General features: G+C 39.4%; 1 protein-coding gene across 1 annotated transcript in view; it reads left to right on the top strand.

Moving 5' to 3' along the window:
- The first annotated feature begins 764 nt into the window (after window positions 1-764).
- Window positions 765-23,588, top strand: part of BPNT2 (3'(2'), 5'-bisphosphate nucleotidase 2) — a 32,498-nt gene continuing 9,674 nt past the window's right edge. Inside the window, 3 exon segments of the mRNA NM_001257950.1 lie at window positions 765-1,199; window positions 14,827-14,989; window positions 16,885-16,980. Coding sequence (NP_001244879.1) covers window positions 813-1,199; window positions 14,827-14,989; window positions 16,885-16,980 — 646 coding nt within the window. The 5' untranslated portion in view covers window positions 765-812.

Genomic DNA, 23,588 nt, shown 5'->3' with positions numbered 1-23,588 from the left:
GCTTCGAAGATGGTTTATTCTGGCAGGTGGAGGAGGGAAACTCTATACACAAAAAAGCATTTAGGGCACGACGAAGATGTCAAACAGAATAAAGAGCCAAGTACAATTCTTCCCCTCACCGCCCAGTCCCCCGTCCTGCCGGGAAGAGCGCGGAGAAGCGACTTAAAGGTACAGGCTGTCTACACCCCCGCTGGCTAAAAAAGCTTGCAAATCAATCTTTTAAAATGGTTTATTGTGTCTTCCTCCATTCCTCAATAATCTGAGTGATGAGAAGACTAGACTGTTACTGTGACTTTATTACAGCCATCCATAGTCGTATTTTTAATTTAAACATCCACAAGGCACTCAGCACAGCACACTTTTCTGCGTGGATTGCTGCTCGCCGCTTCCAGGAATACCTTCCCACCCAGACCAAGGAAGGCAGCTCAGTCCAGCGCCTCCCGTCCCGCCCCGCCCCAAAGGGAGGTGCCCAGCTCTCCCCGCCCCTCGCCCTCGCCCCGCCCCGTCGCGTAACCCGGATACACACCCACGCTCCCCTTTCACCTCGCGGCCGTAGGCTAACGTGGAAGTCGGACCGGCCGGCCGGCGGAAGAGCCTAGACCGTGCTGCCTGGCGAGTCAGGCGCGCGGGGCGGTGTCCGTGCTCTCGGCGGCGCGGCTTGGCCTTTCCTGGGAGGGAGTGATGGGGCGCACCGGGGCGGGGGAGCGGACGCCGGTGTAGCCCGCGCGGCGCCTGGCCCGGAGCGCGGCAGCGGCGGCGGGCGCGGGGAGGCCTGTGAGAGCCGCAGCCCGGAGCGCCCGGCCTCCCGCGCCATGGCACCCATGGGCATCCGCCTTTCCCCACTGGGGGTGGCCGTGTTTTGCCTGCTGGGGCTCGGCGTGCTCTACCACCTCTACTCGGGCTTCCTGGCTGGCCGCTTCAGCCTCTTCGGCCTGAGCAGCGAGCCTGGCGGCGGCGCGGCGGGACCCGCGGCCGCGGCCGACGGGGGCACCGTGGACTTGCGCGAGATGCTGGCTGTGTCAGTGCTGGCCGCAGTCCGCGGCGGCGACGAGGTGAGGCGAGTCCGCGAGAGCAATGTCCTCCACGAGAAGTCCAAGGGGAAGACGCGCGAGGGAGCCGAGGACAAGATGACCAGCGGCGACGTGCTGTCCAACCGCAAGATGTTCTACCTGCTCAAGACCGCCTTCCCCAGCGTCCAGGTGGGAGCCCACGGGCGGAGCGCCCACCCGAGCCGGGGAGCGCGTCTCGGCCCGTCGACTCTGAACAGTATGGGGTGTGGAGCTTCTGGTTCCCATTTTGTAGATGTGGAAATTGAGACGCAGAAGTTAACGTGCACAAGGTCAGACAAACAGCAGAGGAGCTGGGTGAGGTTGCATGTAGTCTGACTCAGGGCCCGTGCCTTTTTGGCTCCTCCTGGGTCGGGTGTGCGCCGTGTGTACTTAGGATCAGGAGGCCTCAAAACGAAAAGGCTGAGAAAGTTAATTGCACCCGCGGCTTCAGGCTCTTCCGTAGAATGAAGGGGTTGGCTAAAATCCCCCAAGACCTTCTATCCTTCCTTGATTTCATCCCTAGAAGGGTCGAAACTGGAGTACACATTTTCTGGCTGGCTGGCCAGTAGCCAGCTGAAAGACCGAGTCTTGTTGCAGAGCTATTAGCGCGCGGTGGTGGGGGTGGGGGTGGGGAGGGTGGGGGTGAGTATGCTCATTTCGCTGTCGTTTTGTCATGACGCTCTTAAGTTTATAGTTTGCGGGCCGTTTAAGGAGGTACTTAGAAATATACCAGCTGTTGATGCTACCTGGCCCTTGATTAAAGATCCATGTTTACTCCAGAGAATAAGAATTAAATAACATTTGCCTTTTCTTTGGGTAGGTTTCTAGGAAGGGAGTTGACATTTTCTTAGGGAAATCCAGACATTTTGGATTTGTTATTAATACTTTTTGAATTCATAATTTCAGTGGAGCTGCTGTTGAGTTGAATAAAGCATTTTTAAAATTTACAGTTCCAGGAACTGCAAATTTTGTTGAGGAAGAGCTGAACATAGTGTAGCAGCACCTTATTAATGTATATCTTAACTCACCTAACTGTAGTTTTGGCTACTGGGAAGAAAAATTGTCTTCACTGAAATTTTAGATAAACAGTGATGTGCAAACCCAGGCTTCTTTGGAAGGTGACTGACCTTTTACTGCTGATCTTGAAAGAGGAGAATATTGTCATTGTTTAATGTATTTTGTGTAAGGCTTCTTCCAGTCTGTCATAATATTGCTTTGGTTTTGCTTTTTATTCTCCTCTCTTCCTCCCCTTTCTTTCGTCTTTTTCTTTTTTTCCGGTGGAAAGGAACGTTGGATTTCCTATCATGAGCTACTGGATACCAGATGTAATTAACGTTAGAATTTTTTTTTTTTCAAATTTCTACTTAAAACACAGAATATTTCCACTTTTTCTTTTTCCTCTACTCTGTTTTTATCATCACAAATAACACTTATCTTTTTTTGCATCTAGATGTAAGATATGTTTATGAACTATTTTACCGCCTTTCCAAAACATATGTGTTTCCTTCCCCAAGAATGTATAGAGGAAACAGGAGATTCAGAGAAGTTGTTATTTAATAGTTTTAACAGTACTAATAATAACCATTTATTGAATATATTCTACGTGCCCAAATACTGACTACACAGGACTTCATTTGATCGTTACAGCAACTTTAAGAAGTAAATTTTATTTCTGCCTACTTTACAAATGGGAAATCTGAGGCTCATGACACTCCAGCTTATATGAACTATCCAACATTTTAGCTATATCTTTAGAAGCCTGCTTAAAACTTATAATTTTAGAAGCTTAAAAGCAATAATAGTGAAATGTAGCAAGCAGACTTGATTTTTTTTTAAGTAAAAACAAAAGTTTCTTAAATGTTGAAAACCCATCTGTATGTGTGTGCATTCTCATTTATTAGCAAACAATAAGGGAATGGCTGCCAAGGGTAGTGAGCTGCATTTTATTAAACACAAAAGCCAAGCTTTTGGAATTGCAGATGTTGAAGTCTCTGGCTTCATATAAAACAACTTTTTGTTTTCTTGTGACTATTTGAATGTTTGCATGTGCTTCTGCAGTATTCCTGTTGGGTCATGGCTGAAGGAATAGAGGAGGTTTGTGTTCATTTATACAGTGTCAAAGTGGAGATGGTATCATGTTGAGCGATCTCCTTATACCCCTGTGTTATAGGCTAGAGGCCAAATATTCTAGCCGTCTAAGTGGAGAATCAACCTAAAAGAATCTTTCTCCTTTTGTGCCTTCCCCTCTCCTAATGCCCAGAAGTACAGTCTTAAATGCCTGGTTGATTTTGAAGCCTCACCCCAAATTTCTTCGTAAGAAACTTAAATTATATTCCACTTACTTTACTTCCTAGTGGAAAAAGACCTTTGAGAAGCATCAGATACTTCTTTCTTTTATCCTAGTGCCCTGTGTAAATATAGAAAGATCTGTTTTCTCCCGTTGCTTTCCTATGTAGAGTCTAAAGTCTGAGCTTTCATATCTAATGTTCACTCCTCAGTAAAAGGATATACCAGGGATTTTTCTGGAGCACTCAGCTGGAGACAGTTTGGTCCCCTAACTGACATTTGACAACATCAGAAGACATTTTTGGTTGTCACAACCAGGGGTGGGATGCTATTGGCATCTAGCAGGTAGAGGGTAAACATCCTATAATGCACAGGACAGCCCCCTACAATGAAGAATTATCTGCTCCATTAGTCAATTGGTGCCCAAGTTGAGGAATCATACTCTAGAGAAGTGAGTGCTGTCTAAACAAAACTCAAGTTTCACCTAGGCTCCCTGGGTTTCCTTTTGTCTTCAGTTTTCTTCAGGTTAGAGATCCCAGAGAGTCCTCCAGGCAGCTAGTCTCCTCTTCCTAAACACTTTGGCAGTGCTTATTTCATTGTGTCAAAGTAATAATAACTCCAGCCATTTGTATGGCACTGTCTCTTTATCCTTGCAGGTAACAGTGAAAATGAAGATACTTTTGTGGAGTGACTTTGCAGCCACAGAACAGACAAACTTAGATTTATAGTTTTGATTTAATGTACAGGGGACTGTCTGTTTGAGGGGCTCCTGTCCTCAACTTGATTTGTTCAAAGTTCTGATAGTGACTTATTTGAAGGTAAAGCATGGTACTCCAAGCTGGTAGCAGCAACTTGGGTCTGTGTCTTCCTTGGCCTATAAGATGGAAGTTATGCTTCTGTCTTTCAACAGAAGTATATCCCAGAAAAGTTTGAGAAGCACTAATATAGTGCACAGAACACTTGCATTGACATCTTGTGCAGTCATCAGCCTAAGTGATACTAGCCAGTCATTTAACTTTTTTGAACCATAGTGTCCTCTTCTGTAAAATTAGAATAACTAGTAATTGGTGTAGACATAAGCACTGAAAACAGAAGCAAAGAAACTAGTTCAAAGGAACAGGCCCAAGAGAGATAGTAGGACAGCTAATTCATGTAATCTAATGAGTTTGAGTAAAATGCACTTGGGAGAATTATTGTGGAAGAGATTGGGAAGGTAGGTAGGGGCTAGGTCATATTCCAAGCTCAAAGGAATTTGGACCCAATCCATAGTTTACTACTAGAATACTAAAAGAAGGCCAGATTTAGCTGACTTTTCTTGAGGCCTCAATAAGCCATACTTTGGGCTTTGGGCATTTGGAGATAGATAGGGACTAGTTAGAGACTGTTAGAACAGGCCATGTGAGAGATGAGGACCAGGACTCAAGCGGTAGGGAAGTTTTGCTGAGCTTGTTTTACTAGCTAACATTTGCATAGCCCTTTTCAAGCCACAAAAATTTAATTAAACTTCTTAATGACATTATTAATTTTATCTTCACAACAATAAAGGAGGTTAAGTACTACAGCCTCTATTTTTCAGATAAAGGCTTGGAGAGGCTAAATAATTTGCCAAAGATTGCCCAGCTAGAAAAAAAACTTTTTTTTTTTTTTTTTTTTGAGATGGAGTCTCACTCTGTTGCCCAGGATGGAGTGCAGCGGTGCGATCTCGGCTCACTGCAAGCTCTGCCTCCCAGGTTCACGCCATTCTTCTGCCTCAGCCTGCCGAGTAGCTGGGACTACAGGCACCGCCACCACACCCGGCTAAGTTTTTGTATTTTTAGTAGAGACGAGGTTTCACCATGAGAAGAATCTTAGACTCGCTGAGATTCATTTAATGGTCAGAGAATCATCTCAGGTCTGTTTAATTCTCTATATAAGGCAGTATAACAGATGTAACAGAAGTATACTCTTAACTATAATGTTATAAATGAATGGAAGGACTCAGAGTAGTTGCTTGGAGGATGGTTTGGAGGGGAGGAAAGTAAATACTGGGAGACCAGTTAGGAGGCTTTTTCAGGTGAGAGCTAATATCTTTTGAATTAGGGCTATGGTTGTAGAGAAGATAGATGTAGAAGGAAATGAAATAATTTTTAGGGATATGTTAGAAATAACTCCTCTATTTATAGCTTTCACAACTGGGGTTTTGTTGCTAGTGAAGGGGAGTGGTGGTTAAGTTGGGGGGCAGATTATGAATGCCATTTTAGACTTGCTATGTTAGAGATGCCTTTGATATGTGCAAGGGGAGCTGTCAAAGAGGCAGTTGAATATCTGAGTCTGAAGCTCTGAAGAAACATCTGAACTGAAAATACAAATCTGCCAGTCATCCGTGTTGTGATGTTAATTAAAACTGATTGTGGACAGAATTGGTTAGGGAGAGAATATAACATGAAAGGGGAATATCAGGGCCTAGAACCAAGGATAATGAAGACTGAAAACAATCATTTAACAAAAATAGTAGCAGCCAGCCTTTATTAAATGTTTACTCTGTGTTAAGCATTGTACTAAGTTTGTTTTACCTTTTCTGTTTCATTCTTCTTAAGAACCTTACAGGGAGATAGATCATTGTCCCTTTTTACCAATGAGGTGATTGTAGCTCAGAAAGGTTAAGTGACTAGCCTAAATTATTCACATACCCAGTAAATTGAAGAGTTGGCATTTGAACTCAGGCAACCTATGATTAGGAGGTGAGGAAATGGAGACAGTGAGTAAAGACAAGTCTTTTGAGAAATTGGGCTTTTGGCCGGGTGTGGTGGCTCACGCCTGTAATCCCAGCACTTTGGGAGGCTGAGGTGGGTGGATCACCTGAGGTCAGGAGATTGAGGCGATCCTGGCTAACACAGTGAAATCCCGTCTCTACTAAAAATACAAAAAAAAAAATTAGCCGGGTGTGGTGGCGGGCACCTGTAGTCCCAGCTACTCAGGAGGCTGAGACAGGAGTCCCAGCTCCCGGGAGGCGGAGCTTGCAGTGAACTGAGATCTCGCCACTGCACTCCAGCCTGGGTGACAGAGCAAGACTCTGTCTCAAAAAAAAAAAAAAAAAAAAAAAAAAAAAAAAAAAGAGGAATTGGGCTTTTAAGAAAGTTGGCTCGGGTGTTAGGTGTATTATGTTTCCTAAGAGAAGGTTCTGTGCTTTCTTTTTGGTATATTTGTGTTTAAGCTACGAGACACTACAGCATGTTTAATTGTTTATAGAGATATATTTGAGAGAGAGTAGTTGATAGTAAAAGGTTTCTGTAAAGGTGGGAAGAGAATAGGACAGGTAGAGGGATGTTTATTTATATGTTTAGAAAATAGTTATTGAAGGCAGGTGTGGTGGCTCACGCCTGTAATCTCAGCACTTTGGGAGGCCAAGGTGCGCGGATCATGAGGTCAGGAGATCGAGACCATTCTGGCTAACACAGTGAAACCCCATCTTTACTGAAAATACAAAAAATTAGCTGGGCATGGTGGCGGGCGCCTGTAGTCCCAGCTACTGGGAAGGCTGAGGCAGGAGAATGTCATGAACCTGGGAGGTGAAGCCTGCAGTGAGCCGAGATTGCACCACTGCACTCCAGCCTGGGTGACAGAGCAAGACTCTGTCTCAAAAAAAAAAAAAAAAAAAGAAAGAAAATAGTTATTGAATGCCTACTGTATTGGTCAGGGTTCTGCAGAGAAAGAGAACCAATAGAGATTTATTATAAGGAACTGGCTCGTGATTATGGAGGCTGAGAAGTCCCTTGATCTGTCAGCTGGAAACCTGCAAACTGGAAACCCAGGAAAGCAAGTGATGTGATTCAGTCCAAGTCCAAAGGCCTGAGAACCAGAGAGCTGGTGGTGTTAGTCTCAGTTGGAGGGCGGGAGAAGACTGATGTTTCAGCTCAGCGGTAAGGCAGAAGAAGGGGCAGAGTCTTCTCCCTCCTTTTGTTCTATTCACACTCTCAAAACATTGAATGCTGTGCACCCACGTTAGAGAGGGCAGTCTGTTTTATTGAGTTCACTGATTCAAATGCTAATCTTATCCGGAAACACCCTCACAGATACAACCAGAAATAATGTTTAGCCAAATCTCTGGGCATCCCATAATTCAGTCAAGTTGCCATATAAAATTAACTATCACACCTATAGTATGATAGGCACTGTGTGAGGTTAGGATATAATGATTTATGGAGAAATGAAGTAAATGATCGATTCCTTCTTAAGGCATTAACCAGAAGTCCCTTCAAACCCCAAAGTAACTGAACTAGCATAGTAATGGCATTGATTGTATTTGGGAGCCTTGAACTTTGACAATACTGATGGAGAATAGTTTCCTTCCCCTTTCTGGAATTTAAAAGACAAGCCTAAATACATATATGTGTGTATATGTATGATATGTATATGTATATGTGTGTGTATATGTCCATATAATTAAATAAAATCTTTAAATAGATCAACTTGTCTTAAGAACCTTTGTACAGATGGTCCCCAACTTAAGATGGTTCAACTTGGGATTTCTTTACAATGGTACAAAAATGATATGCACCATTCATTGTAAAGAAACCATACTTGTAGTACCCATACAACCATTCTGTTGTCCAGTTTTAATAGTCAGCAAATTACGTGAGATATTTAATATTTTATTATTAATTAGGCTTTGTGTTAGATGATTGTGCCCAACTGTAGGTTAATGTTAGTGTTCTGATTACATTTAATTAAGGTTGGCTCGGCTAAGCTGTGATGTTTGATAGGTTAGATGTGTCAAGTGCATTTTTGACTTCAGATATTTTCAACTTATGCAATACAAATGCTTCTCAATTCACAATGGGTTTATGAGGACGTAACCCCATCGTAAGTTGAGGAGCATTTGTATTACGTAAGCATTTGATTCCTGATCCCTGACTTGGTTGTACTAATTTTAAGGTATTGTTTAGCGTATAGATTAAACATTTTCTATCCTCACAATTATGGAACACTCCTACTATTCTGTACCTATTCTATCTAATGCTGCCTCCTCCTTTAAGCTGTGCTTTCCCTTCAGATCTGCACCTAGGTATTACTATTTTATCCCCCAAATTATTTTTCCTATTTCCCCTACCTCCCATCCAGTAACAACAACGTTTTTTTTTTGTTGTTTTGTTTTGTTTTCTCAGAGTTCCTGATGCAAGGTTGAGGTTTAAAGGAAGAGACTCAAATTGATTCACATGTGTGAATTTCTTCTGGCGCTTAAACTACTTAGGAGTATTTACTTTTATAAAAGGAAAAATACATTAGTCAGGGAAGACTGAGTAGGCAATGCTGTAGTAATGACATCCTCCAATTCTCAGAAGCCTGACACTCTCCAAAGCAGTTGTCCTCCATGAAGTGACTGTGACCTAGTTGATGTTGATGTGTGACTCTGCCATGTCAACATAGCAGGGAAAGAGAAAAGATAGGAGAATTGGGCAGGAGCTTTCTTTTTATTGCCTAAGCCAGAAAGTGATGTGCATTCACATTTTTGTCCATATTTTGTGCATTTACATTTTTGTCCATATTCTACTGGCCACAATCACTCTCATGTGCCTCTGACTACGAGGCAGATGGGAAGTATAGTCTCCCAGAAGTTCAGGAAGGAAAAGAAAAGTGGACGTTGTGAGTACTAGAAATGCCTACACAGGAGGCAAGTTAACCTAAAGAAATGCATACTTGCTATACATAGAGGCTAACAAAAGGATCTGAGAGTGTTTTGATAGTTGCCAGGTATAGGTGGAGACTGCAAGATGAGCTATTATGTATCAGCATAGACCAAGATCAGTTTAGTGTTTTCTGATTTCTAGAACCTTTTTTTGCTTACCTTTCTAAAATTATAGGTTCTCTAAAAGCTGCATTGTTCATTCCCACCATAATGGGCTTCTTTGGGAGTGATTGGCTGGGTATCAGGAGGGGGCAGGGATTGGTCAGGGCTGTTCGTAGGTTTGAGTTTTTGGAGCTTGGGTTGGTTTCTTATGCTTCAATTCCCCGTTGATGTCTTTGACAGGCAGTAAGGATGAGGAAGGAAGAGTAGGTTGAGTGGAAGAGGATTATGGGGAAGAAATTAAAAAACTACAGTGGCTAAGAATAATATTGTCAGTTAAGGTATATTTATTGAGTACCTACTTTGGTTTAGACAATGGGGATGGAGCTACAGTAATAAAGAAAATTTGTGTCCTTGCACTCACAGAACTTACATTCTAGCTGATCAAGATGGTAAATGTAAACAAGCAACATGGTTTCTGATAAGGGCTTTGAAGAAGAAAAACAGGGTCATGCAGGGAGTGTGTCTAGTGGTCCCGCTTTATCAGTGGTAGTCAGGAAAGGCCACTTTGAGGCAGTCTTGTTGGAGCCAAGACCTGAATAAGAATCATGATGTCATGCAGAGATCTGGGAAAGTGTGTACAAGCAGAAGAATGTAGTATGGACAAAGGCCCTGAGGCTGAGTGATCATAAGAAGACTAGTAAGTCTGGAGTACAGTAAATAAGAGTGCAAATAGAGAGAAATTACTGGATAGCATTTACTGCTGTCATTACCCAGATCATCTAGGACCTAATGTTGTAGATTATGATAAGGAGTCTGGATTTTATCTCTGCATAATGAGAAACCATTGGAAGATTTTAAACTAGAGTGCCATGGTCTGATTTAGGAAGATGGCAGGTTGCTGGGTTGAGAAGGGAAGCTCTGTAAAAGCAGTGATTTTGTCTGTTTTGTTCATTACTGTATCCCGATGCCCAAAACAGTTTAGAGTGTATAGCCATTAGATGTTGAATGAATGGCTGAATGAATACACTGTAGGAGGCAAGAACAATTGAGGATTATTGTGGGAATCCAGGTGAGAGATGGTGGCCTAAACTAATATTTTCTTGGTAGACATGGTGATATATTTACATATTTAGAATTGGGAGGTAGAATTTCCAGGACTTACTGACTTGATTGGATGTGGCATGTGAAAAAGGATTGAGGAAGACTTTCTGGTGTTGACCATAGCAACTATTGATAAGGTTGTTGATATTGGTGGGTAGTAGATTTTTCAAATTTGTAGGTGTGTAGTGGTTGTGGCAGTTTATAAATAGCAGTTACACAAAAGCAGATTAGGTACTTGTGCTAACGTTCTTGTTCTCCTGCTCTGTTTCTCCCTAACCCGATTCTCAGTGAAGATTTTTTCAAATACTGTTCTATAATGTGTTCTCTCATACTCAGTTGCAAGTATATGGAGCTGACTTGAGTTCTACAAAAAATCAGTGAAGCTCCATAGTTGCCGGACTTGGCACTGCCATTTTTGTAAGCTACAGTGGTTAAGGCCCATAAACTACTTTGTCTTTTCTAGGAGTCACGTTTCTTTTTTTTTTTAAAGTTTATTCCTTTTTGCTTGGTGTTACTATTAACCATCATTGATCTGAAGTAGTCTGGCATTGTTGTTAAGAGTGGTTTCTGAAGCCAAAATGCCTCACCAGTGTTACACTGTCTTAATTATTTTGGCATTAAAATAGGTCTTGATATCTGATAAGGTAAGTCACCACACCATGATGGTATTTTTTACCCCTTCTTCCCAAAATGTGTTGCTTCTGGACTTTTTGTTCTACCAGGTAATTTTCAGAAATGGCTTGTCCAGTTTCCAAGGAGAAGGTTAAAAAACCACCACCACCACCAATAAAAAAACACCTGTGGGGATTTTGATTGGAGTTGCATTTATCTGCAAGTTCTTTTAGATTTTCTCAGTGTTCAATAATCAACTTCATATTATGGGTTTGTTTGTTTGTTTCTTTCTAAGCTTTGTACCTCCCCACTTGCTCCTCTCTCCCTCTCTTTAGCTTACTGCAATGACTAGGACCCTCTGCACATTGTTGATAACTGTTATGATGGAGGGCAACGGGCTCTGTGTTACAGCCTGCAAGGTCCTTCACCATCTGGCTTCCATTACTCTCTGACCTCAACTCCTTAGCCTTTCTCCTTGGCTCAGTCTGCTATTGCCTTGCTGGCCTCCTTGCTGCCCTCTGAACACACCAGGCATATTCCCACCTTAGAATCTTTTCATTTGTTATTTATTGGGCTAGAATGCACTTCTAGCTGCCCACTAGGCTTATTTTTCTTTAGATCTCTTCACTCAAATACCACCTTTTCAGTGAGGGGCTTCTCTAGCTACCTTACTTTTTTTTTTTTTTTAAACAACTTCATTGCAGCGTAGTTTATATATCATACAATTTGCCTATTTCAAGTATACAATTCAGTAATGTTTAGTAGAACTGCCAAATTGTACAACTATCATCATTAATCAGTTTTAGAACATTTTCACCATCCTAATAATACCCCTGTCCCCATTAACTATTTATTCTTGTTTTTATGCCTTATCCTGGGCAACCACTAATCTGTCTTTCTCTGTAGATTTGCCTTTCTGGACATTTTACATTAATGGAATCAAATAGTATATGGTCTCTTTTGTGTTGATGCTTTCACAAAGCAAGGAGGTTCATCCATGATTTAGTATCTTCAATACTTTATTCCCATATATGGCTGAGTAACTTTCCATTGTGTGGATATACCAAATATATTTATCCATTCATCAGGATAATGGATAAACTACTAATTGATGGACTTAGTAGTTCTCTGGTTTTAGCTAGTATGAGTAATTGCCTAGCCACCCTTTCTTAATCCTATCTACCCTTTTTCTTAAAGAATAACCCTTCCTCTACTCTCTAACAATCCTTTCTCTACTCTCTAGCACTCTTTCTGTCCTTTTGTTTTTTTTTTTTCCTCCTCCTTACCACTCTCCAACATGCTACATGTTTTTTTCATGTGTCTCGTTTATCTATACTGGAATCTGAGTTCCACAGGGCAGAAATTTTTGTCTCACATTGATCACTGTGGTATCTTTAGGACCTGTAACTGTATCTGTCATATAATAGGCAGTCAATAAACGTTTGCTGAATTAATAAAGACATAAGTGAATAAATTGAACGTTTACTTTGCTCTGTACTAAGAAATATTTAAGGATTTGCTAGGCGCGGTGGCTCATGCTTGTAATCCCAGCACTTTGGGAGGCCAAGGCGGGCTGATCATGAAGTCAGGAGATCGAGACCATCCTGTCCAACACGGTGAAATCTCATCTCTACTAAAAATACAAAAATTAGCCGGGTGTGGTGGCGGGCGCCCGTAGTCCCAGCTACCCAGAGGCTGAGGCAGGAGAATCGCTTGAACCTGGGAAGCGGAGGTTGCAGTGAGCCGAGATCGCACTGCTGCACTCCAACCTGGAGACAGAGCGGGACTCCATCTCAAAAAAAAAAAAAGAAAAAAGAAAAAAATAATGATTTAAGTGGTTTGATGTTTCTAGACTATTACTATTTTTAACCTCTCCTGTGATAATTTGGGGTGTTTCAGGGTACCTTCTGGAGATTGCTGATAGTTGTGGTATTTTTTAAAATCATGTCTGTGACTTTCTGAAGACTATTCTAGGAATCCAGGTGAGAGATGGTGTATTGACAGTACTCATGTATTGTCAGTGCTGTGATCACTCTGGCACTGTAGCATGGGGTCTAGGCATGGCATCACATGTAGCATAAACATGACCTATTCTGGAAAGGGAACTTGTCAGAAAGCACAGGACCCAACAGCCTGTCCTGCTGAGGGTGTAAGTCCCTAACTAAAATCCACATTTTGGGGATGTTTTTTCTTGTGTGCGTGTGTATTACTATGTGATAGAAGTCTCATCGTGAGGCGGTATTCAAATAAGATTGATGATTTGTTTTTAACTTAACATTCAATTCTTAGATTTAGTCCATTGGTATATGCAAGTTTATAAAAGTAAATGCAGTTCTAAAACATTATTTTTTATTATTATTACTATATATATATATTTTTTGAGATGAAGTCTTGCTCTGTCACCAGGCTGGCAAGTACGGTGGTGTGATCTCAGCTCACTGCAACCTCCACCTCCAGGGTTCAAGTGATTCTCCTGCCTCAGCCTCCTGAGTGGTTGGGACTACAGTCACCCACCACCATGCCTGGCTAATTTTTGTATTTTTAGTAGAGACGGGGTTTTACCATGTTGACTAGAATGGCCTCTATCTCTTGACCTTGTGATCCACCCGCCTTGGCCTCCCAAAGTGCTGGGATTACAGGCATGAGCCACCACACTTGGCCAAAACATTAGGCTATATTTTAGCATGCATTAAGAAGTATACTGTTAAAAACTGTTTTTTTCATAGGATGGGACAGGGGCATACTTAACAATGTCTGGAGACATTTTTGTTTGTCGCACTTGAAGGTGTTGCTACTGGCATCTAGTACGTTCTAGTGGCATTTAGCCAGAGATGCTGTTAAACATCCTACAATGCACAGGACAGCCCCACGACAAAGAAATATACAGTCCAAATTGTCATTCGTGCCAAAGTTGAGCAATCTCAATTTAAAGGAATCTGTAATGTATTTGTAAATGAATAGAATACTTATATAAAGTATTATACAAACACATGTATATATATGTTATATATAAGAAATAATATGTAACATATATAGAGAGAATATATATATGTAAGGGAGTGTGTGTGTGTATGTAAGCGTGTGGGGTAAGGAGAGAATATATTCCTCTCTTCTCGTAACAACCCTTCCTCTACTTATATTTCTCTCCTTACCCCACATCCTTACGTATTTGTATGGTAAGTTAAATTTATTTTATGTTTTAATTTTGTTCCTTAGTTTAAAAAAAAAAAAGGTAGAAAATTGACTGTACCTCTCTATTCTGTGATATGTCTTTCTTCTAACTCTAGTTGCTTGTGTTGTGTTCCAGAATATTGTCTATTTTAACACTTTAGAGCTATTTTTTTCTTTTTTTTTTTTTTTTTGAGACGGAGTCTAGTTCTGTCACCTAGGCTGGAGTGCAGTGGCGCGATCTCGGCTCACTGCAAGCTCCGCCTTCCGGGTTCACGCCATTCTCCCGCCTCAGCCTCCGAGTAGCTGGGACTACAGGCGCCCGCCACCACGCCCGGCTAGTTTTTTGTATTTTTAGTAGAGACGGGGTTTTACCATGTTAGCCAGGATGGTCTCGATCTCCTGACCTTGTGATCCACCCGCCTCGGCCTCCCAAAGTGCTGGGATTACAGGCTTGAGCCACTGCGCCCGGCCTGTTCTTTTTCATAAAGCGTTGTTATTCATATGAAAAAGAGCTATTCTTTTTCATAAAGCGTTGTTAAGGTTTAAGTAGCTTGTTTCTTTGATGCTCAGTTTCTCTATATTTCTCTATGTCTGAATTATCTGTCTTGATTAGTCAACAAACCAAGTTTGAATATTAGATTGGGAAGCATTTAAAGACCTGATGTCATGGATTTTTTTTTTTTTTCTTTTTCATTTTGCAATATGGAGCATCGAAAGAAATAAAAATGGGGATTTACTTATTTATAATTTGTGTGATTTTTGTCTGTAATACTTTTGTAGTTTATCAAATAGTGATTGTTTTTCTTACTTTTTTTTAACTGTCACCTGTTTTTAATGCAGATAAATACTGAGGAACACGTGGATGCAGCTGATCAGGAGGTTATCTTGTGGGATCATAAGATTCCTGAGGATATCCTAAAGGAAGTAACTACTCCTAAAGAGGTGCCAGCAGAAAGTGTTACTGTCTGGATTGACCCACTTGATGCTACACAGGAATATACAGGTAATTTTTAAACTGAACTCAAAACATTTGATTGACATTTAGTAGTAGAGAACTAGAACCAAGGCATACTTCCTATAGGTGATAGTGGCTCACTGTTTGTTCAGTAAAGAAGCATTTTTAACAGTAGTAGCAAAATGTTTTATATTGGACACCTATAACTGAAGAAACTTCTTTAGCCAGAATTTAATATTTACTCAGGATATTAGGAATTTAAGTTTTAATGCATGTACATCTGACTTTGGAATTCAAAATAGTAAATTTCTAGGTACTCAGAAAGCAAGTAAGTAATAAAACAGAACTACTGCCCCTCCAGTCCCCTTTTTTACCTAGTCCTAGTCAAATTTTATTTTTGTAGATCCTGTCTCAGGCCTTATTTCTTACCCAGAGGTAGCTAATTTCTGCCTTTCGCTCTTCCTTTGGTTTATATGTTAAAGTTAATCTGTTTATCCTGCTAGATGGTAAGTTCCCTAGGTATGGAGGCTTCTACCTTTTTACCTTTGTATTTCAGTGCTTTTGCGCTGAACTTGAACCATAACAATCAATACATAACTTTGGAGAACAGGGAGAAGACACTAGATGTATATATCTAATAGTAACTGAAATTACAACATAGAACTTTTCAGGAATAGATAATAGAAATATGGAATATCAAGGAATTTGTTCATAAAAAGTTCTTCCTAAACTGAGATTGGCCTGTTCTTATAATAACAACATTTAGTGAGCACATCCCTTGTGCAGGGATTATTTTAAGTGTCTAATTTGATTTTTTAAATGAAAAGTTATTTTAATTTATACCTAAAGATGAGTGCTTAGTTGTTGTTTATATTATACGGATAAGGAAGCTGAATTTAAGTAATTTACTCAAAGACATTCGGTTAACAAAATGGTGGGCTAGGAGAATAACCCAGGTAGTCTGCCTTTAGAACCAGAACTCTTTTGTTTGTGTGATTTTTATAATATAAAAGAGTTATGATTCTAAATGCAATTTTTTTTAACTTTTAAGTTCAGGAGTGTAAGTGCAGGTTTGTTACATAGGGTAAACTTGTGTTGTGAGGGTTTGTTGTACACATTTATTTCAACACCCAAGTATTAAGCCTAGTATCCATCGGTTATGGTTCCTGATTCTCTTCCTCCTCTGACTCTGTATCCTCTGAAAGGCCCCAGTGTGTGTTGTTCTCCTCTATGTGTCCATGTGTTCTCATCATTTAGCTCCCCACATAGAGAACACGTGGTATTTGGTTTTCTGTTCCTGTGTTAGTTTGCTAAGGATAATGGCCTCCAGCTCCATCCATGCCCCTACAAAGGACCTGATCTTGTTCTTTTTTATGGCTGCATAGTATTGCATGGTGTATATGTACCACATTTTTTTTTTTTTAACCTGGTCTATCATTGATGGGTATTTAAGATGATTCCATGTCTTTGCTATTGTGGATAGTACTGCAATGAGCATACACATGCACGCGTCTTTGTAATAGAATGATTTATATTCTTTTAGACCAGTAATGGAAATGCTGGGTCAAATAGTATTTCTTTTTTTAGGCCTTTGAGGAATTGCCACACTGTCTTCCACAGTGGCTTAACTAATTTACACTCCCACCAACAGTGTATAAGCATTCCTTTTTCTCCACAACCTCACTCACATCGGTTATTTTTTGACTTTTTAATAATAGCCATTCTGACTGGTGTGAGATGGTATCTTATTGTGAACCAGAACTGTTAGCCACTCCTTTAAACTGGCTCTTGCCCTTGGACTCTGTTTGCTTGAAGGGATTGTTGTTTTGGAAAGATATTTCATGTATATAAATTTTTTAATGAACTAAAGTGTAGTATCGTATCCTGAATTTATGCACATTACTTTGACATTTGTGTGTGTTGTTTTGTTTTTTTTCTTGTAGAGGATCTTCGAAAGTACGTCACTACTATGGTGTGTGTAGCTGTAAATGGTAAACCTGTGTTAGGAGTTATACATAAGCCATTTTCCGAATATACAGGTATGAAATTTGCTAGAGCTTTCAAGAATTATTGTTACGGAACCATTTGTCTCTAGTATTTACTGTCATATACCCAAATTTGTGTCCACTCCTATATTAGTTTCCTAGGGCTACTGTAACAAAAAAACACAAATCATGTGTCTTAAACAACAGAAGTGTAGTGTCTGACAGTTCTAGAGCCTAGAAATCTAAAATCGTGGTGCTGGCAGAGCCATGTTCTCCCTGAAACTTGTAAGAGACAATCTTTTTGTTTTTCTCTTAGCTTCTGGCATTTTGCCAGCATTCTGTGGCGTTCATTGGCTTATAAGTGTTTATTCCAATCTCTGCCTCCATCATCATATGGCATCCTGTGTGTCTGTGTCTCTTCTCCTCTTACAAGCCACACCAGTCATTTTGGATTAAGCACCCACCTTACTCTAGTGTGACTTTATCTTAACCTAGTACATCTACCATGACCATATTTCCAAATAAAGTCAGATTTCGAGGTGCTGGGAGTGAGGATGTCAGCTTATCTTTTTGGGGGACACAGTTTAACCATAACAACACAATGTTAAGGTAAGCATTGAGATGAGATTATACTGGATTAGAGAAGGTTCTTAAGCAAATTAGAGTGTTTTTATAAGAAACAGAAAGGACACAGACATATGTGGGATATGATGATGTGAAGGTGGAGGCAGAGATTGGAGTCATGTCTTTAATAGGCTAAGGACTGCAGTCACCAGAAGCTAGGAGAGAGCCATGGAAGTTATTTTCCCTCAGAGCCTCCAGAAGAAACTAACCCTGCTGACCCCTTGATTTTAGACTTCTGGCCTTTAGAACTATAAGAAAATATATATATTTTTATAAGCCACCAAATTTGTGGTACAGATTAAGTATCCATTATCTGAAATGTTTGGGGACCAGAAGTGTTTCACATTGCAGATTTAATGTATTTGCATATATATAATGAGATATCTTGGAGATGGGACCCAAGTATAAACATGAAATTTATTTATATTTCATATATAGCTTGTTTACATAGCTTGAAGGTAATGTTATACAACAGTTTAAATAATTTTGTGGTTGAAGCAAAGTTCTATCTGTGAACTATCATGAGGTCCAGTAGGTAATTTTCCACTTGTGACATCATGTCAGTGCTTGTCCTGGATTTTAGAGCATTTCAGATTTTGGAATTTTGGATTAGGAATTCTCAACCTGTAGTTTTTTATGGCAGCTTTAGGATATGGACACAATGGGGGGCATCCTATACTACCATCATTTACTGCAGTCATCCCCATTGTGTCTTAGGGGGCGTGACTGATAATTAACATAAAAAGGCTGTCTGTGAAGTGGGGAGAAGCAGAAAGACAAAGTTAATTTTTGTTTACTCTAAAATTATGTATTTGCTTTGCTGTGTAACTGTGAATCCCAAATCCTGGCTGCTCTGAGATTGGCTAAACATCTATTTGAGTGTTGGCTTTGTGTTTCAAAATCAAGTCCACTTTATGCTATCTGACCTTTTTTCTTCTTTTCATAATTCAAATAATTTTTAAAGTTGATGGTTTGATAAGCTACAAAAGATTTATGCCATTACTATGACAATGTACTGTAAGATTAATTATATAGTTGCTTTATGGCTTATGGATTACCTTCACATATTTTCCTTAATCCTTACTGAATTAGTTGGAATACACACTAGGCTGTTAATTTAGACTACTGTAATGTACACCAAAATATATGAGGTTGAATACAACCTCTTTAACAGATAGTATATAAGCAGCCCATGACTGCCAGGGTGGTTCCCTGGTGCCAGGCATTCAGTTCTCTCTCTATTATTGTTGCTTTGCTGTTGTCTTCCTCTGTATGACTGAGGATGGCTCACCACTTCGGCCATATTTCACCCATGGAAAGGGTAAAAAGGGAGACATAGAGGACATTTCCCATTAAGGGTTTGACTTGTGAAGTCAAACATGCATCTCTTCACCTCACATCCTATTGATCAAAACCTGTCTAGAACCCAGTCGCAAAGAAGGCAAAAAAATGTAGTCCTTATTTTCAATGGCCATCCAAACTAAAATTTAGGGATTCTGTCTTTCAAGGAAAACAGGGAAAGTAGATGTTGGAGTACAGCGTAGTACTGCTACACAGAGAGAGGGGCACAGTTACTAAAATCAGTACTCTCACTTAACAAATGAGGAAATGAGACTCAAAAATTTAATGCCTTCCTCAAGGTCATTCATGTAAATTAGTGGTAGAATCAACCATAGAAATTTTATTCAAATCAGTATTACACGACTTTCAAAATAACACCATAATTTCTAATATTTATATAGTGTTTAACAATTTGCAGTATACTTAATGTTATCTTATTTGAACCTTTCAGTAACTATGTGACAAGGAAAGACATTATCCTTTTTTATAGATGAAAAAATGGACTTAGGAGCTCCTATCATGAAAACCATAAGTTCAAAATGTTACTATAAGAACTAACCACTCCTTAATAGTATCTTACAATTATTTTGTATTTTCACAGTTTATGAAGTGCATTGACATAAGCTTTTTCAATCTTCGGTAACTCTGGAAGGAATATAAAATGGAAATTATGGTGACCTTTTTTAATTAAAAAAAAAAAGGCATATAAAAGTTAAATATAGAGCTTAAGTCTTTGAATCCCTCTTGTTCTTTTGACACTCTCCCTTATTTCACTATATCAGTTAGGATGGCATTTAGCTACACACAATGTAAATCTGATTGCAGTGGTTCAACAAGGGTTTCTTTTTCTCAACTAACAAGAAGGCCAAAGCATAGGTGTGCTTTAGTGACTCCATAATATGTTTAAGGATCTGAGTCCTCTCTTTTTACTTTTTTTCTTAGAATGTAGCTTTTTGTTTGCATGTTCACAAAGGTGGCTCCTCTCATTTACCATGGTTCTCTGTTCTAGGCAGGAAGAAGGGAGAAAGAAGAGAGACTAAAGGTCTACCCTATATTCTTTGTATTAGGAAAAAAATATCTTGAAGTCCTATCCATTAAACCTCTGCTTCATTTTATTGGCCGAATGTCACATGACACCCTTAGCTGCAAACAGAGCCTGCTATTGCAAAGAGAATTGGAAGCTAAATAAAGGAAATGAAGAGAAAATTGATATTAGATTGGCAAATAGATTCACATTCTCTGGGCATTGATTTTCACATCTGTAGGTATTAGGGGGAAGAATAGGGATAATAAAATTCTCCTTTTTAGAAACTTTTATTTAATAAGAATATATATTCCTCTCTTGTCTGTAGGCTTACCCTCCTTAAAGAAGCCAAACGTCCCTAACTTAGCAAAAAGTGGTTTCTAAAAATGTCTTTTTAAATTAGTAATATAATACCCCATTCTTCTGTAATGCAGCTAACTTGCCCAGTGTGCTGGAACACAAAGGTGCTTGCTAGTCTGCAAACTCTCTTAACATAGTAAGTTCAGAATTATGTTGGGTTGACCTTCCATTCCCACACTGAATGTTTGCTTGCCTTGTGCCCTTCTCTTGGAATGTTATTTTCAGATCCAGACGGTATGTTGATGTTGGAGGAATACCAGTTAAGTATTGGGTATGTTTACCAGAATTTAGCTACACTTGTCTATAGTGGGAAGTAGATATTATTGTTGTTGGCAGTAGTTGGAGCAAAGCTTATAAAAATTTTTATCAGACTTAATTAGAATTAATTCCTTGAGTTTGAAATTCTTAGAATCAAGAGATACTTGAATAGTATTTTAATGAAGTAATATATAAATGTATAAGTAAGTGTAGTACAGTAGACCCATGAACAGTGCAGGGGTTGGGGCACTGATGGTTGAAAATCTGTGTATAACTTTTGACTCCTTAAAAACTTAACTGCGAATAGCCTTCTTTTGACCAGAAATCTTAATGAATAACATAGTTGATTAACACATATTTTGTATATTTATTATGTACTGTATTCTTACAATAAAGTACGTAGAGGAAAGAAAATGTTACTGAGAAAATCGTAAGGGCAAATATATGACTGAATAAGAGGGAAATGGCTTATAAAGATCTTCATCCTCTTTGTCTTCACATTGAATAGGCAGAGGAGGAGGAGGAGAAAGAGAAAGGATTATTAGTCTTGTCTCGGGTGGAGGAGGTGTAAGGAGAGGCAGGATATACTTGATGTAACTTTGTGAAAATATGTTGTAATGTCTGTTTGACTTTTTTACTTTTCATTTCTCTAAAAATTTTACTGTGTGGTACCAATCCTTCCTTATTTGCTTTAGTTTCAGTGACTGTATCATAAAATGGTCCATGTCATAAAATAAGTCAAAAGCAGTTTTGAATAATGAGACCCTTTCTTCCAAATTGTCTAATATCAATTTATTTTCTGGCACTGCTTCTTCTACATATTCTTTCTCATCATCTAGCCCTGGTTTGAAGCACTCATCTCCATCAAGTCATCTTCTGTTAATTCCTCTGGTGTGGTGTCTATTTACTCTTGAATGTCTCCAAGATCCTTATTTTGAAACCCTTTACCTCCCACCTTTTAAAAATAATATCCGCACTCTTTCATGATTTTCTTGATTGCCTCTGTTGTAAATCTTGTGGAGACATGCACAACATCTGGACAGTTTTTTCCAGCAGAAATTTACTATTTTCGGCTTGATGAATTCATGGGTTTTCTATAACAGTGGCATCTTTAGTGGTGTAATCCTTCCATACTTTGAATGATCTTCTGTATCAGGGTTCACTACTATTAGTATTAGCAGTCCTTTCCATAGAGTACTTTGTATAATGAGCCTTAAAGGTCCTTATGACCTCCTGCTCTAGAGGCTGGATTAGAGACATAGTATTTGGGGGCAAGTAGACCACTTGATGCCTTTATTGCTGAACTCATGGGGTTCTGGGTAACCAGGGGTATTGTCCAATACCCAAAGAACTTTAAAAGGCAGTCCCTTACTGGCAAGGTACTTTCAGACTTCAGGGTCAAAGCATTAGTGGACTCAATCCAGAAAAAGGATTCTTGTTGTCCAGGCCTTCTTGTTGCAGTCAGAAGACTAGCAAGCAGCTGGTGTTTTATCTTTTCCTTTCAAGACTCAGGGTTTAGCGGTTTTGTAGCTAAGGACTGTCCTGGTCATAAAAGGACTGTCCTGGTCATAAAGCTGACTGCATTATACAAAACAGTAGAGTTAGCCCATCCTTCGTGTCTTAAATCCTGATGCTCAATTTCTCTTCTTTACTAATAAATGTCTTTTGTGGCTTTTTTTTTTTTCCCCCAGGGTAAGACACTCATCTGCATTGAAAACCTGTTCAAGCAGACAGAACGCAGTAATTTTCTTAATGGCATCTGGGAACTTATCTGCCTCTTGATTGGTAGAAGCTACTCCTTCTGTTATCTTGGCATTTTTAAAAACCAGATGTTTTAAAATTATCACACCATCCTTTACTGGCATTAAATAATCCAGCTTTAGATTCTTCACCTTCCTTTTTTTTAAAGTTGTCATATGACTTTACTTTTTCTTGAATCATACTACAGTCTTTAGGCATATAGCAATTTTGTACCCACATAATAGCTGCATTTTCATATGAGATAAAAAGCTATTTCATAAAAAGTGTTAAGGTTTTTGCACCTGTTGGTGTAGCTTCAGCAATGACTTCATGAGTTTTCTTGTTTGTTTGTTTTTTTCACAATTATTCTTACGCGGTATTCATTTATCTTGACCTAGTAGGCAGCCACAGCTATAGACCTCAATCTGTGGTGTATATTAAGCAATTCAACTTTTTCTTGTAATGTCATGATTTTTCTCTAGGTGGGAGCACTTCTGGCATCACTAGTGGCTCTTGAAATGAGTCTCATGGTGTTATTCAAAGTTTGCATTAAACACTATGAAATTGTACTAAACACTGTGAAAAATATGCAGAAACCACAAGAGATCACTTTTTACCACGATAAGCAATTTACCAGAGAGACAAACTGCTCACACAGAGATGATTACATCACATAGGGTTTTAAGTGGGTGCTCATGACACTTGGGCTCACACAATAGCATTGGGGGGTGGTACAAAATTATTTCAGTAATATGTACTATAATTAATTTTGTGCAGTTTATGATTTTATATTTGTTTACATTTCTCTTAACTGAATGGTGCTATGTATGTATGGTCTGTAAGTGCTTGTGTGCTTAAGTTTTCATAAGTTTTAACATTTTAAACTTTGTATATATTTTATGGTAGTAAATGATAAAATAAGCTAGTACCAACATACATTTCATGCATTCATGACATACCTAGCTTTTTCTTAATTTTTTTTTTTTGTATTTCTAGGCTACATAGTTTGTCCGTGAATTTTTTTCAAATCGTCACAAATCTCCAAAAAGCTTACCAAAATATTTATTGAAAAATATCTGGGTGTAAGGGGAGCCACACAGTTCAAACCCATATGTTGTTCAGAGGTCAAGTGTGTATTCACTCAGTGGAAATTTGTAGCTATTAATAATAAATTGTAACGTCTGAAGTTGGTGTAGGAACATACCAACCACTTTTTATTTCCTACTGGGCCTTTCTTTTTTTTTTTTTTTTTTTGTTTTGTTTTAGCATATCTTACAGGTAAGATAAACACGTTTTGTAGCTGCTCTTCTACCTT

Source organism: Macaca mulatta, chromosome 8 (genome assembly GCF_049350105.2).
Source record: "Macaca mulatta isolate MMU2019108-1 chromosome 8, T2T-MMU8v2.0, whole genome shotgun sequence".
NCBI lineage: Eukaryota > Metazoa > Chordata > Mammalia > Primates > Cercopithecidae > Macaca > Macaca mulatta.
Note: the sequence above shows the minus strand (reverse complement) of the source record. Positions and strands in the feature narration are given on the sequence as shown.